The following is an 18,252-nucleotide window of genomic DNA, read 5'->3' on the forward strand; positions in this document are numbered from 1 at the left end:
TTTTTTTTTTTTTTTTGTGTCTGCACAAGGGTACATACTGCTGGTCATCATGGTGTCTGAGGTGTGTGTGAAGACAGAGTGAGCGCACACTCCTGGACGGTAGGATGGCTGCAACTTTAGAGGCCACTCATATGAACTGTTTATGAGAGCCAACCTAAAAAAGGAAGGAAAAAAGAAAACTGTCAGTCTTAAAAACTCAAAGGGGGGACTTTATTTTTTTTAAATTGTACATTTTCTACCACAAGAGAAGATTTTGTGAATGTAAGCAAGTGTGAGAGGGGGTGAAAAGAACAGCACTCAGTGGCATTCACAGTAGTGTCATGTGACCAAGGACAAGTTTCCTTCTGTTTCTCTAAATACTGGTAGTCCATAATCACTCCCTTGCACACAGTACATACATTTAGGAATTCCATCAGTGGCTCTTAAACTTCTCAATAGCATAAAAACAAGATCTCCCTTTCAATGAGCACATTTTTTGTTGTTGTTTTATAAGAGTCTTCTCTTGTTAAGTAATTTAGCATATCTGGAGTGTGAAAGACAAATGGATACTCACTCTAGTGACAGGGGGGCCAGTGGTAGGCATTGAGGGAAAAGAGCACACAGCTGTTAAGTGGAACACAAACACACAGTGCAAACAAACCCAGGCTTCAAAACACATGCTTATGATGGGCTTCTCTCACATGGGGAATGCTTAAGTGTAGCTGACTGAATAGGCTCTGATCCAACAAGTACACACTACTGCAAAGTATAGTATACCAAATATAAACTAAGTCTCCTAAATAATAGTCTCTACGAGTCAAACACACACAAGATTAGGTTCTCTGTGCCATGACTAGCTCATGCCTGCTATGTTGTGCCAAGAAAACTGAAGCATTCATTATGTCTGAAATGATTTGTATTCAAGTATTATATGCACATACAAAAACAATGAATATGAATAATATTGAATATCATGGGTCTATATTGTATTAAATAAAGACAGAAAACACTTGATTCAAAGGGTTTCATGAGTGTATTTTTTTTCTTAAAGTAAAAAAAAAAAAAAAAAACATTTCGGTTTTTATTTGCAATCCAAGTCCATTCATTGGAATAGTTGCTGTATTAGTATTTTTTCTTAAAATTTTAATTATAACGGTTCCTTTGAATCAAACGCCATGGAGATGGTAGTCAACTTACAGCATCCCCACCCAGTTCTGTCTCAGAAGCACACACACAAATAAAGTTAATGTCACAAATCAATACAAAATATATCCTTAAAAATGTTAGAGGGAGGAAAGATTTTGTTCGTTGTTTTCTGCACAAGCGAATAGGGGCACACCTCAGATGTTACGCTTTAGCTAGACTGTTGAGGAAAAGCATCTCGAGATGAGCAAGAAAAAAAGAAAATCTTATATTGAGGTAGCTGTGCTCTGCCCAGTGCAGAAAAACTGACTTATTTTCAATCATTATAGTAAAAAAACAAAACAAAACATCCATGGAGTTAATTTACGCTCTAACACGGGGGACATACACAATTAAATTAGAATGAGAAATCACATACAGTTCATGCTTAGTCACAGGACATGCGGCTTTTGTTTATCAAGGATTTTTTGTTTTTGATTTTTTTTTTTTAAGCTGAGCATTCAAATGTTTCACTCTGAGTCCCAAACCTTCCCCCCCATCCTTGTCTGCCACATGGAGCGCGTCCTCTCTGAGTTTATACTGAAGACACAATGGTAAACATTAGAAAATAAATGAAGGCGGTATGTCTAAGCCACGCTGGTCAAACAATTTACAAAGCCATAAAAAAAGTTGCATAAAATAGTGTTCAATCTCTGTACAGATCAAATTATTTCTGATATCCTAATTATCCTTTTCATCAAGAGGGAAGCTGAACATAACAAATTTGCTGATGTTACTGTAGTGGCACAGGACATGTTATTCCCAACATAATTAAAAATATATAAACCATAAAGGCAATATTGAAATGGAAAAAACCAAACAAAAAAAAAAAAAAAAAAAAAAAAAACAAAAAACAAAAACAACTGGCAACAGTATATTTTCTTTTACACCAGCAACATAAGTCCACAGCTATGGGAGTGATGGTGTTCTAACACTCACATTTAAAGCCTCACCCATTCATAAACCCTATACCAGCTCAAAACAGGCAACTTCTCAGTGTTAACATTTTATATTATTTGTTGTGTCAAAGTTGGTCCTTCTCTTACGCACATGGCGGCACGCAGAGGCACACACACAATCTCTACAAATGCACACACATACACACACGCTAGCTACGCACATTACGGAAGGCAGAGAGAGAATAGGAGAGGAAAGAGGGAAGTGATGGCAGTGGGTGGGGAATGGAAAAGTCGAGGTTGTGCTCAAGTCAGTCAGGACCAGAACATGTCGGCCATGTTAGTGTCGCAGCTGTAGATCCAGAGGACCAAGGGGAGGGAAATGGCCACGAAGGGCCAGGAGATGCCCTCCATACATGCAGACAGGGAGCAGCCTTTGGAGCTGGCAGGTTTCTCCAGGTCTTTACCCGGCTCCAGGTAGTTCCTGGCAGCAAACTTGAGCAGTTCGTCCAATAGAATGACAGGTAATGAGATCTTGAGCACCATTAGCCACTGGGTCAGATTCAGAGGTGTGATCTGGAAGATGATCTGTTACAGAAGTACATAAGAAACTGCTGTTCAGTCATGGCAAACATCCCAATTTTCAACAATGAGCACTTTAACCAGAATATGAAAATATGCCAGCACAACAATGTTCATGGTGCGCCACTTCCAATTAATAGGACAACATTCTTTATATCAAAATGAAAAAAAGAAAAAAGCTCACTGGAAGAGGTTCCACATAGAGGATGAGGAAGTGAAGGGACATGGAGAGGCAGATGGCTCCCAGCAGCCACACGTTCTCCCAGGGAGGCATCCGCAGCAGGGACTGGTTCTCTGACACACTGAGAAACAACACAGACAAATGGTGATGTTTGTTAAAAAAACGTCACTCACTGACTTAAGAAGAAAAACTCGGAAACACTGTCATGCATCTTTATTTCCCCACATAAGGTTTGAGAGTGAATGCAAAAGAGGAAATTAACAACTGACAAGTTTGCCTAACCTGTTAAGGGCATTGCACATCTCAATTGTGACCAGCACAGACAGGGCCATGGTCATCGGGTAAGGAGACTCAAACACCTTACAGTCTATATTCTGGTAGTCTGGATTTTCTGGAGCACACTGCAAAAAATGGCTCTAGAGGACAGAGACAGAAAGAAAGATCAGCAGAAGAATTTAATTTGTTAAAGTGCACTGAATTAGCATGACAGAGGTTGTTAAGCTCTACCAGTTGGTAAAAGGTGATCCTTGGTCCATCCTCAGCAGCAACAAACCACCAGGCAGCAGCACCAACAGTTGCAGCACCAACATAACCTTGTGATACATTAAAAAAAAAAAAAAAATTCATATGTCACAGAGCCTCATGGCACAGTAATTACAACCTGGATACACCTACAGGAGCAACAGCAGTCATCTTATTTGCTGTATACATCATTGCATACAACATATATACCCACTCTGCCTTTGACTTTCACTACTTACATCCAATGGCGAGGTATCTGAAGAAAAGCCATCCAGAGATGAGGGGCTCACGAGCATTGCGCGGAGGCTTATTCATGATGTCCAAGTCTGGTGGGTTGAAGCCTAGAGCTGTGGCAGGCAAACCGTCAGTCACCAGGTTGACCCAGAGCAGCTGAACGGGAATGAGAGCTTCGGGGAACCCCACAGCTGCAGTTAGAAAGATGCTGTTCACAAAAGAGACATGATTAAATGATTAGGCAAAAAAATAAATAAAATTCAGAGGAATGAAACGTGTTTGTAAAAGCAAATCATCCTCACCAAACAACCTCGCCCACATTTGAAGAGATGAGGTATCTGATGAACTGCTTCATGTTGTTATAAATGGCTCTTCCTTCCTCAACTGCAGCAACAATGGTGGCAAAGTTGTCATCAGCCAGAACCATCTCAGAGGCGGTCTTGGCTACAGCTGTGCCTGAGCCCATGGCGATGCCAATCTCAGCCTTCTTAAGAGCGGGGGCGTCATTTACGCCATCACCAGTCTGAGGTGAGAATGACAAACAGAACAGGAAAATATTCAGTGTTTCACAGTCTAAAATAAACAAACAATTTATCCAAACTCTCCTTTTTCTTTAACCTGAAAAGTGAAAGAGGATAAATAACTTAAAACTGTGACAAAGTTGAATGGTATATCAAACATTACTAATCTATAAAAGAAAATGGAAGGATTTGTTTTAGATGATTTTATACATGACTGAAAAGCGCATCTTGTTCTCTTACCATAGCTGTGATCTCATCATAGGACTGCAAATACTCAACAATCTTGGATTTATGAGAAGGCTCAACACGTGCAAAGCAGCGAGCCTTGACCACAGCGTCCCTCTGCTGTGCAGGTGACAGATCATCAAACTCTCGGCCAGTGAAAGCCATGCTGGAAACATCGTCGTCTTCTCCAAAAATACCAATGCGTCTGCAGATCGCAACAGCTGTCCCTGGAATATACATGAGAGCACAGTATTTATTGTTTCAGGATTTGGGGATTTTTTTGTTTGTTTGTTTTTTTAAATCTATCCAGCAGTAGAATGTTCTGATTTGTACCACTTTAATTTTTTAGATGTGACTGTTACATACCCTTGTTGTCTCCAGTGATCATAATTACTCGGATGCCTGCGAGACGGCAGAGCCTAACAGACGCCGCCACCTCTGCCCTGGGAGGATCCAGCATGCCCACACATCCCACAAAAGTCAGATCAGTCTACAAGATAAGAAAATTACACATTAAGAAACCAAGAAACTAAATGCTTTAAGGCAATCACCTGATCTTATCCATCTGTTTCAACTCTTACCTCATACTGAATAAAGCGAGAGGAGTCATCTAACACCAGTTCATCCTTGTTCAGGGGGTTATCTCGGGTGGCCAGAGCCAGACAGCGCAGGGTGTCCCTGCCTGTTCCATATTCTCTGATTACAGACATTAGCTTTTCCTTGATTCCAGGACTCATTGGTACCTTGTTACTGCCTACACGAATGTGTGTGCACCTGTCAATCACTCCCTCAGGAGCACCCTATGAACAGGAACAAATCAATGAATGAGAAAGGAAATGAACCACCACCAAGCAAGAAAAAAACTTAATAAAAAGGCATCTATGTCAGTGCTTCAAATCTTTTAATAATGCTCAATGTGTGCATTTCTCACCTTCACAAACATCTTTCCAACTGAGGAGCGTGCTTTGTTAGGAGTACAGTACACAGACATAGATTTCCTATCTCTGGAAAATTCCAAGGTAAACTCTTTCTTCATCAACTGCTTGATCACCTAAATATGCAATCAAACACAATTACGAATAAGAATAAAGTGAAAAAAAAGCTGTAAATCTCTGCATATAAAAGGATAGAAAATGCAGGCTTAAGCCATTGAATTACATACAGAATTGCAGGCGTTGGCTCGTTCAACCTTGGACAGGCCTTTAAGATCTGTATCAAACACATTCATCTTCTCCACCAGGCATGTGAGAGCCGTCTCTGTGGCCTCACCCACTTTCTCGTACACACCTTTAGCCTGGACAGACAGAAAAATCAGGTCAGTAATCACTGGAAATTGCCACCCAAAACATGTAAGGTGATGCCACTTTGGTGCTCAAGGAATAAGGACCAGTAACACTACCAACCTCATTGTAATCCAGTGAGGAATCATTACAGAGAGCACAAATAGAGGCCAGCTCCACCAAAGCATCATACTGGGAACATTTGACTGGTTTTCCATCATGGAACCTAAACATATCAGAAACAGGCAGGAGGAAAAAAAAAAAACAGAGTTGAACATGAAGGTCACGTGTTGAAACTGATGTTTGTACAAAATGAAGAATTATCAAAAATGAAAATTATACATCTACGTTTCGGTTTTGCCCTAAATTAATTAAACTTACAACAAAGGCACAGAAGACTGAATACTCACACTTGTCCATTTGGGGCATATGTGGAGCCACTAACTGTGAATTCCTTTAATGAACAGTGATCAGCTTCTGCCCGATCAATGATAAACATCTGAAAGGACAAAAAAAAAAAAAAAAAAAAAAAAAAAAAACTGTTGGTGCTTGACACTCATTAAACATTTGTTACCTGTGGATAAATGTCCTTTGGCACAGCTGAGAATATAATAATTTAATATAATCTATGCAAAGATGGTCAGGGGAAAGCTGAGAGGCTGATGTACACTGCATCCAGCAGATGGCATCAGACTACAATCCACATCAAAGCAATCTCTTGTTCATAGAACAGTAATGATGAACTGCTGAGCCAAAGCAGACACTAAAGCAGCTCAATAAATGTCATTTCCAGCAAATTAGGCAAAAAAAATTCCTTTGTATCAAGTCCCACCAAATAATTACAATCTGTAAAAATTACTTAAGCATAAAAATTATTATTCTAAAACATATCAGAAACCAAGAGCAAGGTTAACGTGAGGGGGAAAAAAAAAAACATTTTAAGGACAGATAACACTTGATTTCCTAAGATTGCCATTCATATGCATTCATTCAGACATAAGACATTTGTTCCAAATTTACCCCAACAGAGAAGCAGAAAAGAGCTGCTCAGTGCATGAAAATAGAAATATTTGAATAAAATGATGAGCTGGCATTATGGCTGCGCTATCCTGAGGCACTAGAAAGACTTCAAAAGGCAGTGACGTCACTGGCTGTCCTACACAAAACACAACAACAAGTAAAAGCCAATGAAGTGAACAGAAGCCTTCAATCACTCATGGCAGCAGATTTTAGCAGTGCCCTAGTTGGACAGAAGCATCTTGGATGCTGCAGAGGTAGCTTGCAGAAAATTATGAGGGGTGAGCAAGGGATAGATACACAGGGACAGCAGAAAGAGACAAGGTCAGTTACGCAACTCTACTGGTTTTGCTGCAAGTGACTAACTACTGCATACTGATCAGCATGCTGCCTGAATAGGGGTGGGGGCTGGGAGCACTGAGAAAGATGGAAGGAGAGGGAGGAAGGAGAGGGAGGGAGGGAGGAATACATATTTTGCTGTACTACAATAGACAGTAAACAAATACAGTATGAGGTTATTCATGCACTAATAAGGGTAAAAACCCTCAATTGGCACTGGGAGGGATGCACGACAGGAAACTGGACTCACAAAGGATGGAGACCAAAGCCAAAATGATGTCCCCACCCTGATAGCAGATCTAACGCCAAAAGCTGGAATGCATGCACACTTAATCACATAGGCAAGCTGACCCAGGCCGTAAGAGAAATTAACCACTACAACCTGAGTCTGAAACTGAACTCAGGAGAAGTCATCATCTGGTCAGGCAGGAATGATAATCATCAGGATGGAGCAGCACTCATCAGCAGGGGGGAAACAAAGCCAACAGGATACTACATTGGAAGCCAATAAACAAGACTCCTATGTGTCAGGATAAATTCAAGATAGACTAAACTCTCCATTGTAGTGGCATACACACCAAGAATGCGGAAGAGCAGGACAAGGACGTTTTCTATGACCAACTGCAGGCCATGCTAAGGTAAATCCCAAGACAAGACATACTTATTCTGATGGGAGATTTAAAATGTCTGAGTGGCCATCAACAATGAGAATCATGAGAGAACTATGGGCCAACATGGACTTTGTTTTCTTTGCAGAGATCAGTCTCTCTCCATTGTCATTTATCAATCACCTTGTTATTGAAAGCACTTTGTTTCCCCACAAGAGAATTCACATCACCAACACAAAGCCAAACTGACCACATTATAGTCAATGGTAAGCGGAGGCAATCACTACAAGGGTGATGCAAAAAAAAACTGACATCAGCAGTGATCACGACCTAGCAAAACTTCAGCTGAAACTACAAGAAGCAAGGTTTGGGAAAATTCCCAATCACCATCTAGATGTAGGAAAGCTGAGAGCAAATAAGAAGTTCAACATTGTCCAGAAGAACACAATCAGATTCTGCAAGAGATAGCATCATATATTGACACTTTCAACACAGCCATGAAAGAAGCTGGTGAAGTAGTGCTGGATTACAAGAAAGAGGGGAAAAAATAAATCAGAGTGGATATCCAGCACTACACGGAAACTCACTGAGGAGAGAAGAGAGATCAGAGGGAAGCTCCTTAGTGCAAAATCTCCTAGACTGAAAGAAAAGGCTCCAGATACAATAGAGAAAAGGACAAGCAGGTGAAATTTTTAGGCCAGAAAGACAAGAGACAGGTATGTTGAGAAACTAACAGGATGCAGAGACGGCTGCCCAGCAGAAAGACATGAGGACAGTCTATCAAATCACACAAATCAAAGCTGAAAAATATATATATGTATTTGTCTATGGGAAATCCTAGAACACGAACACACACACACACACACACACACACACACACACACACACGTGGAACGGCTCTTTGTATGTTGCTTACATCAATTTTAAGAATGCCTTTGACCGCCTGCACCAACCTTCCCTTTGGAGAATACTTCAGAAAGTCATTAACTTCATTCAGGCACTATATGAAAATTTTAAGTGCAGGGTTGTTTACAGCAATAGCCTAACAGAACCCTTTAGGATGAAGACAGGAGTGAGGCAGGGTTGCATATTATCCCCAATACTCTTCTCACTACCAGTCAACTGGAGTCGACAAAGTCACAGAAGGAAGAAAAGAAGGGATCCAGTAGACTGACAACAGCGCTGGAAGACCTAGACTGAAAACCTAGCACTACTGCTGAGCAAACACCAAGACATTCAGCACAAGACTGAGGCCCTTTTTCCACCCACCGGGTGCCGGTGCCAGTATTTGAACCGTTCAGCTTTTTTTCCACCCCTAATGCACTCGGGCGAAAAATGGGTTCAACTCTGGCACCGCAAGGTAGCTGGTCTGGAACCAAGAACGTGTGACGAAAGTGGCAGAAGGGCGCGACTCTGCCACTCTGCTACTTCACTGCATGGTGTGTATTAGGGTTTAATCCCGGGATCCGGGATTCCCGGGAAATGCGATCAGAACCATTTCCCGTTTCCCGGGAAACGTTAGACGGGAAACCGGGAAAAAAGTCGCGCGCGTCGATTTGACTTTCAGAAAGAAAAGAAAACTTCAGAATGTTAAATTTAAGGAAATATTGAGAGAAGGGTTCGTTTAATGCGAAAAGCATTTCTCTTCATTTCAGGCACGTTCAGCCTCCGTTTAAGGCTTCAGCCTTTATCAATGCTGTGGAGATGAACCGTATTGTTTTGCACCAGCAGTTGTAAAATATCTTGGTATAATTCCATGTACAATGGAGGAATATTCGAATTATATTTGTTAAGGGAGTGTTGAGGAACGATACAACACCGCATAGCTCGAGCACTCCAATGTCCAGATGTAGGTTTTATTGCGTTAATCAAGCCGACGTTGCCCCCTACTGGGCATAACAGGACATAGCTGGAAAGCTACCTCTACAATATCACAATAGGTTAAGGCCGACACAGGCTACAGAAGGCCTAATTAAAATAAAAAAATAAATAAACTTTTTCCCGGGATTCCCGGGAAATGGCTCGTCATTTCCCGGGATTTGATTCATGTCATTTTCGGGAAAAATATTAAACCCTAGTGTGTATTACATGAGAAAAACGATGCGAGTTTCACGGCTGTGAATTAGGTTGGGCCCTAAGGCTGAATTTGCTGCTTTGTATCAGTTCATATCCCAGATAAAAGGACACAAAGTGCATACTTGTCATCTTGCTCGTAATCGCTGTCTGTGTTTACCTTGTGCCGCACACAGATGCTGCAGTAGTTTTGTTTGGACAGTAAAATATGTTTGCAGCACAAGAAACGGGAGCATGTTCTCCCACGTTTGCGCCCTTTGGCTTCCGTGTCCAGAAGAGGACCCGCTCACACTCATACGTAAAGGATCAGTTCACAAAGCATGGTGGAAACACAGGCCCGTTCTTAAGTGTTTCGCTGGTTCATTGAAACCAACATCAGCCAGCACTGGCACGAGCACCGGCACCTCGGCAGTGGAAACACAGTGTGAGTGCCTGGCCAAAACTGCAGGTACCGCTGGGCTAAAGATCAACACAAGAAAAAACACAGGTCAGGCAAACACTGGAGGACATGACAGAGTTTGTTTACCTGGACAGCAAAATGACAAAGAAATCACCAGCAGAATCAGTAGGGCAAACCATTCCTTTGCTATGTTGAATCCAACATGGAAATCAGCCAGTCTCAGCATCCACATGAAGATCAGAATTTTTTTGGAGTTATTTTCTGAGTGTATTCTTGAATGCATCAGAATGCTGGACAACCACCGCTGTCATAGAGAGAAAGCTGAAAGTGTTTCAGACAAAGTGCCTCAGGAGGATCTTGGGAATATATTGGTCAAACACAATCTCCAACAAAGAGCTTTGAAAAAGAAGTGCATTAGAGACCACTGCTGAAACTGTGCAGAAACATGGAGATAGCTCAGATATGCCTGCCGGATGGACCAAGGCCATCTACCTGGAACTGATCTCTGCTGGACATCGCAGGGCAAAATAAAAAGTGGTAGACTAAAAGAAACCTGCTGCAGATGGAATGAGAGCTGAAAAGCTGGGCCCTGACATTCTAGACTGCACTCACAGTAGCAGCTGACAAGAGGTGGCGCTCTCTTGTCATCGCCTCATGCACCACTTGCTACAAAGAGGACAGAGTGAGAGAGAATAAGGCATGGAAAAAAAAAAGAAAAAGAAATGCCTCTAATGCTGAACCTCAATTTATCTATGAATGTGTACAACTTAATTATTTTATTATTGTGAGCCATTCAGCCTGAGCAGGCTTTATTGCTCAATAAATCACTAACCGTAAAGCTGAAAAAAGCTTAAGGAAGATGTTCAGAGCCAAACACTGACTAAGCGACACATGGTACTGATATGGCACACCAATCTCCAGGGATTTCAACTAGTATTCCTCAGCATGGACTTAAGAGCTTAGTAATCTAAAATCAAACTCAAATTCTCTGTCTAGATGTTGGTGTGACACAAAAAGAAACCACTAAAAATGCACTTCCGATCTTCCTTCTGCCATGCCCTTTAAATAACTCCCCAGTGTTGTCTTACCCTGCACACAGACATCTGATTGGTTGTAAGTGTGCCGGTCTTGTCAGAGCAGATGACAGATGTACAGCCAAGGGTCTCCACAGAGGGCAAACTGCGGACAATGGCATTCTTCTTGGCCATGCGCCGTGTTCCTAAAGCCAGACAGGTAGTGATGACAGCGGGCAGACCTACAAAACAGTAGCAACAGAGACACAGTGGAAAGGGATTATTAAGTAATGCATCTTAAAGTACTGAAAAACAGTCCCAACTTTAGGATATCCTAATAAAGCTTCTTAGAGAAGCAGGCATATCAAGGACATGGCTGTATTTGCAAACATCCAGCTTACCCTCAGGAATTGCAGCTACTGCTAGAGCCACAGCAATCTTGAAGTAATAGACAGCACCTCGGATCCAGGAACCTCCATGAACAGGATCGTTGAAATGCCCAATATTGATGATCCACACAGCAATGCAGATCAGTGTAATAACCTTAAATTATACATTAGTTTATATTTAAAGATCAAATTAATATCAAATGGAATATAGAAATATTAGAAATTTGTATATTAAAAAAAAATAGGCTGGCCCTAATATTTTGCACAATAACTTAAATAACCTTGGATAGCTGCTGCCCAAACTCATCAAGCTTCTGCTGCAGTGGCGTACGCTCCTGTTCTGTTGTAGCCATCTCATCTCGGATTTTGCCAATCTCTGTGTTGCCACCTGTGGCCACCACCACACCGACAGCCTTACCAGCTGCAATGTTGGTACCCTGTTGGGGTGGGGCAGTAAAAACTAAGCATCTTATAGACAAAGGGGAAAAACAATCTAACTACACAGGCCAAAGATCCACAGAACTGACTTTACTTGCACCACAAATCATGAATTTTCTAAACAAATTTCAAAACCCATCAGACGGAAAATGGAAAAGAAATGTGAAGAAGCATAATAGGATAACAGAACATTGTTGCCTTTATAGGTGTACTCAAATTCACAGAGGGGGCGGAAAGGGGGCTAGATTGAATAAAATGGCACTGAACCACCTAAGACGGGCTAGTAAGTCACTCACAGAAAAGAGCATGTTCTTCTTGTCCTGGTTGACAGCACGCGGGTCAGGCACTGGGTCTGTGTGTTTGATCACAGACACAGACTCTCCTGCAGGAAGACAAAACAAAAGATAAGAGAATGGGAAGCAGAGGCCGAGTTTCGACACAGCAGAGCATGTAGTGGTACTTGTGATGGGTGGTTGACACTTTGGGCAGATATGTGTGGACAAGGCTTTGCAGCTGACTGAGCAAGCCTGGCAATTATCAAATACTGCAATGCCACTGCTTTTCAAACCCTTCATCTGATGTGTGTATGTCTCTGTGTAATCAAGTGTGCAAGACTGCACATTTTCTGATAGCGTAAGGCAGGGAGCATTTGACAGGCGGTATGGCCATGAATGGGGAAGAAAAAGAGAGGAGAAAATAGCTCAAACACTAAAATATCCCATGGAATTTGCTACCAATTAAGGCAGCAGAGCAAGACAAGTGATTTAAGGATCAGATTCACATAAACCTCTTCTCTCGTACATTATCCATCCTTTAATATTCTCCCCTTCTATTCTTTGCCATCTACCTCATTGTTCAATTTATCCACCCACAGAATCACCCATTTACCTTTTATCCACATCATTCTTTTCTTTTTGTCATTTTTGTCATGGCTGAGCAGCCATGATAACTGAGTGCAATGAAGATGTGCAGAAAAAGGAGACAAAGTGCTTATTCTTGTTGTTACATGTCTGAGTTGATCAAAAGATTAGAGAGGCAGCCAAAAAAAGTAATCCAAGAAAAAAGAAATACATAACTATAATAAATGAAGCTATACAGAAGCATTTAAAGGACAATGCTATGTACATGTACAATTATGTTTTACAGGGATGATACTGAGAGCTCACAAATACCAAAAATGAATTAATTAATTAAATTAAAAAAAAAAAATGGATAAACAACTCAGAAATGGCTTTACCTGTAAGAATTGATTGGTCTACCCTCAGTGTGGTTGACTTGATAGAAGTCAGCCTGATGTCTGCAGGCACTTTATCACCAACTGTGGACAAACAAGATGAGAGAACTAAGCACCCCTTAAAAAATTAAATGCATCTACGAATGGCGCCGACAACGGCTGTTGAGTGATTATTTCATGCAATACTGTACTGAGGCACGAACATAACCAATATGTAAAAACACATTCCCAGAACTAGACTATTTCAATCATCAAAAGAAAAATAAATGCCACACACAAACAAACACTTGGAAATAAAATCAGCTGCCGTGTTATTCCATCTCATTCTCTCTGGGAGTAATAAAATAATCAAACTCTAGTTGGAGAGTTAGAGGAGAGCCATGAATTAAAAAACTATTAATGTTCCACTCATCTCATGTACAGAATGCAAGTAGATCACTGCTCATTCTTTCCACTAACACGGGGCTTTAGTGATCCCCAGTAACATGTAAATGTAAATACACACTAAAACTTCAAACAAGTGTTTTCTCTGTATAAAGCCAGCAATTACCATTGAAGCCACAGGCATTTATTAGCACTGCTTAAAAGGATTACTTTGTATCATTTCTCATGCAGTTGGGTTTGAGCTGTGCAGATGAAATGAACCTTTCAGTTTTGTGGTTTGATCGAAGAAAAATAAAGTACTTAAAGTTAGACCACGTCCAGCATGCAGATTAACATCTGCTTTCAAACATCATTTTTCTGTTTGTTTTTTCTCCACCCTTATTTTGGGATGGAACTAGAAATACATTCATTTAAAGTTTAAGCTTTTGAAAGGTAAAAAAGAAGAAGAAAAAAAAGGGAGATGGATTTAAATTTTTTTCTGTGATGATCTTTTTCAAGCCCTATTACGATTATGTTTCAAACTTTACTTTTAAGATAAAAATGGTTAAGGAACCCCATACCATAAAAAATTGCTGTTTTTAAATAAAAATTCTAAAAATAAATAAACAGATGAAGCCTGTTGTGTGCCAAATACAGTAAAACATCACATGAACTACAAGGTAAAGGGAAACATAACCCAGGTCTTTAGAGATCACTCTGGATAGCGGAGAGTGGTGACAGATGTGTAAACCAACCATTCGGCCTGTGGTGCCCTTCAGAGTAGAGTGGAAGAGAAAGAGGATGGAGGAGAGGAAAGGAATAGGAAGAGGGATTAGATGAGTCCTGCAAACCACACATCCAAAAATGGGAAAACTATTTTGATCAGTTGAAAACATGCTGCTGGATTTGAGGGAGGGAGATAGTTTTAAAAAAGTTCTTTTTTAAGCAAGGAGAACCCGCTTTACGTCAGATAAGCTGAAAAAGAAACAGTTGATATGTCCTTGCGTACACATATTTCATTCATTGAGACAGTTCTCGTGATTTTGTGACAGCTTTTGCCATTAACACAGAGACTCAAGTGAGGAAATTCTACTTTATGTTACTAATATAAGCCGATCACAATGTTTCACATCCTGTTTACAGTGCACAGTTCATATAAAAAAATGTTTTTACTGCAGCATGTGTTAATGCTGGGTTCAAGTCGAGTGTAATGCTCATGGACTGCACCAGCTGTACTACCAAATTTGGTTCTGTAGTTGACCACACACTGTCAAAAACCATGTCATCATCACCTGCAAGCCAGCCTGCAAACTAGATACCCTTAACAGACAGGAGCTAGTTAAGATAAACAACAATAGCACGGGGTAGGACAAAAAGGGATTAAGGAACTGTAGTCACTGGGAATTTTAAGGACCCAGTTTAAAAATAAATAAATCACTAATTAGAAAGCCTCATACCTCAGAGTAATGGTGAAACCTCCTATTTTCAATCCACTGGTGCATACTGGGAATAAGGTCACGGCAAGCAGACTAACCCACTTTCACAGACAATGAGAATACTTTGACTGCGAGAAGAGATTATGAATCCTATTCAACAATAAGACCCATAACTGAATGCATTACCCAGTAAAAATATATATCATGTTTATCATCACAAACCTGCTTTGTCTGGGAATTATGGTCATGTCACAATTCCAAAAGCAAAGCATGCATTGGTTAGTATTAGATTGATAAGCACAAACTCCAGCTAACAGTGGCTCCTTTTGTTTCCTTTTGTTAACAGTAATTAACGCAAATATTTTTCAATCATCTGCAAAAAATTGCTTCAGTCACCCAAAACTGCAGCTGTATCAACATAGAGGCTTTTTTTTTTTCCAGAGTGGACATCCCCTGGGATAGGGACCCCTTCCTTTCCCTTGTGAACAAAAGGATTTTATCTGTATCATCTGCTCCCCAGAGTACGAGACAAATGTCGGGCAGCTTACACTTAACCAATAAGACTACATCAGTTTCTAAAGGCGGAAGTTGTTTTCAGACACTATTCAGGGTCTGTATTCCCACTTTCCAACCTTATTCAAACATGGCCTTAAGGGGCTGTATATTTTCTCTCCCAGTGACTAAGGTCCTCTGATGTGCTAGCACGTAGGCTTGTAGCCTCCTGGGACTTTTCATGAGTTCATCCATCTCCCCAGAGACTCTTCTACTTCTCTTAAAAATTTGAAAGAAATCTCTCAAGACAAAACCGTACTACACACAAACACACAATACTGTCCATCCATATAATTATTAGTGCGTTGCAGCAATGGATCAGTACTTTCTTCAACTTCTCTATGCTCCTTACTTCATTCCTCTTCCTCTCTCGTGGCCAGACAAGCAACAAAAAAATACCTAGGGCAATGAACAGGCCATCCCTGCACTGCTGAAAATAAGAGGAAATTATCTGGAGCAGAAATTATTCAAACTGAATCTGTATCTTTTCTACATGTTACATCCTCTCTTGTCATCTCCTCCTCAGGGCTAGAAACCATTAATGGTGGCCACTGCCCAAAGACTGTGATAAAAACTAAGTCAGAAAGAACAGAGATGATGGCTCACACACATCCAAAAGAAAAGCCAAAAACAAAAAGAATTGGCACTGTTGACTCAGTTGAGTGCAGAAAGCAAATAAAACCAATAGATTAACTCGGAATTTCTAATGAAACCAAGCAAACAGTTTAGAAAACACAGTGTATGAATAAGTCAACTGAAGCCACACATGCGAGGCCACACACACTTTGATTTCAAAAGGGTTTTAAAATAAAAATGATCTCCGTCAAGATAAGTGCGGTTAATCTCTGTCTGCACCAGTAGTTATCAAGTTTTCTGGCATGCCCCAAATGCTAAAAATAGTTCAGGCCCTGCATCCCACATTTTTAAATCAATCATTAACAAAAAGATGAAAGTTGAATTTTGCGTAAATAAAAGGTTAGCGCAACCAGCAAACTCTTGTTTACATTTTTCACTCAGCGTTGACTCCAAACGACCACGCTGATATTATTTTAATACGTTTTTTAATAAAATGGCTGGTCAGTAAGTTTAGCCTAAATTTTGCATATCACAGCTCAACAGGACATCAACTCATCTGCCATTTGATGTTCGGACAATTTTTGTGTTTGATGCTTTCAGTTTGGCATGTGAACATATCAGAATCTGTTTATTTTAATATTTTTGGTTTAATATTAGTTTTAGAAAGGCATGAGTGTCCAGTCACAGCTCGCTCCTGTCAGGAACAGCAGTTATAACCAGACCATGCCGGCTATTGAGCCTCCCTCTCACCCAAACAGGGGAAAAGAGAGAAAAAAAAATGCTCAGAGACTGTTAGGATTTTTGTTTAATATAACAAGGTGAAAACACCTTAATATTCTGTGAATACCAGCTTTTTGTGACAAAAATTCATTTAAGCTAAATAAGCTAGCAAGCAGAGTGTACTCCACAGACAGTGCAGATTTAGTTGTTGTACAGACAGTGCACAATTTATTTATTTATTTATTTTTTTTTATTTTTTTTTTTTTTAAATCAGAATGTGACCGTACTGCTTTCCTCTAAAAAATATTTTCACAGAGCAGTGATTGCACTAGGTTGGCATTAACCAAATTGTTTACCATTAACCTGGTAGCTCAGATTTAGAACAGCAGATCAAAAGTTGGCAGGTGTGTTACTTAAACGCCAGCTGTGGTCAATGACATCTGCTTCATACTGTAAAACAAACAGCTCACTGAACAGTGACACACAAGCAAACAGAGGAGAAAACATCTCAGAAAAAAAAAGAGTTACAAGGTTTTTAGTTAGAAACTGCATTTATGCAAGGCAGAATGGATTATATGAAAGTGAAAAGAGCAGCAACGAGAATGATTCAATGTGTATACAAAGAAAGGACTGGACTCAGTACAAAGCCAGACACACAACTAGAGCAATTCATACACTCAGCACACACTTCAACTAACCACTTAACAACAATTGCTCTGACAAAGTATTTGAGATTGTGAAAGATAAAATGTGCTAGAAGGATATAAACCATATGCCTCCTGGTCCAGTGGGGAACTTTGCAGCTCACACACAATTTAATGGTTGACTAGTTGACATCCCCAATGCTGCTTACAGAAATATTTGTACATGTAATTTTAGCAAAGTAGAAGTTACTGTAGTAGTTCTTAATCAACCCATTGTCAGTACTCAAGACCCATCTAACAAATTCTTGACCAGATTTATGCAAACACTCTGTTACCACAGACCGTAAATCTCACAGATCTATCTGCATAGATAAAGCATGCAGAGTGAGCTGTTTGATTTATCGATTGTGCCACTAAAATATTAGACATGCTGAATGACCTATGGGACTCTGAACATGGCATTACACTCTGTTTTACTGTCACTGTAAACCATTTCTTTATGTTTTGATTGATGCACTTGTAACTTCGGCAGACTGAAGCACAATAGAGCCAACCACTTTGTTAATCAACAAGCAAGAACTGGAAAGTGGCCGTACAATTCCATCTCGTTTTAAAAATTAATTTATTATTTCCTGGAAGCTGTTAGGTTTTAGTTTTATGATTAATTGTGAAAAAAATTATATTCCCTTAACTGTGGAGCAGATTGTGTTACTAAAAACCACGATGATCGCCCAGGCAAATTTTTGAGTGCTGAATATGATTGTCAGTGCTGATATCTTGATATCATGATCAAAAATAAAAGGATACATGTTTACAAGAAACCTCTGTCCCACACTAACAAATTAATG

General features: G+C 40.2%; 1 protein-coding gene across 2 annotated transcripts in view; it reads right to left on the reverse strand.

Moving 5' to 3' along the window:
• Nucleotides 1-18,252, reverse strand: part of atp2a2b (ATPase sarcoplasmic/endoplasmic reticulum Ca2+ transporting 2b) — a 24,697-nt gene continuing 6,445 nt past the window's right edge. The window contains exons 6-24 of one of the 2 annotated variants that reach the window (XR_004020650.1): nt 13,117-13,197; nt 12,176-12,261; nt 11,723-11,878; nt 11,454-11,595; nt 11,128-11,294; nt 6,013-6,101; nt 5,726-5,828; nt 5,485-5,616; nt 5,254-5,373; nt 4,904-5,122; nt 4,689-4,812; nt 4,338-4,549; nt 3,879-4,099; nt 3,582-3,784; nt 3,328-3,413; nt 3,103-3,236; nt 2,824-2,941; nt 554-2,645; nt 1-154 (exon numbers count right to left, since the gene is read on the reverse strand). Coding sequence is in view for 1 of the 2 variants with exons in the window: in XM_030742019.1 (XP_030597879.1) it covers nt 141-154; nt 2,525-2,645; nt 2,824-2,941; nt 3,103-3,236; nt 3,328-3,413; nt 3,582-3,784; nt 3,879-4,099; nt 4,338-4,549; nt 4,689-4,812; nt 4,904-5,122; nt 5,254-5,373; nt 5,485-5,616; nt 5,726-5,828; nt 6,013-6,101; nt 11,128-11,294; nt 11,454-11,595; nt 11,723-11,878; nt 12,176-12,261; nt 13,117-13,197 (2,528 nt within the window). In the remaining variant the exon portion in view is untranslated. The remainder of the gene's footprint in view (nt 155-553; nt 2,646-2,823; nt 2,942-3,102; nt 3,237-3,327; nt 3,414-3,581; nt 3,785-3,878; nt 4,100-4,337; nt 4,550-4,688; nt 4,813-4,903; nt 5,123-5,253; nt 5,374-5,484; nt 5,617-5,725; nt 5,829-6,012; nt 6,102-11,127; nt 11,295-11,453; nt 11,596-11,722; nt 11,879-12,175; nt 12,262-13,116; nt 13,198-18,252) is intronic. The other variant, XM_030742019.1, reaches the window with a different exon arrangement.

Source organism: Archocentrus centrarchus, chromosome 12 (assembly GCF_007364275.1).
Source record: "Archocentrus centrarchus isolate MPI-CPG fArcCen1 chromosome 12, fArcCen1, whole genome shotgun sequence".
NCBI classification, from domain to species: domain Eukaryota; kingdom Metazoa; phylum Chordata; class Actinopteri; order Cichliformes; family Cichlidae; genus Archocentrus; species Archocentrus centrarchus.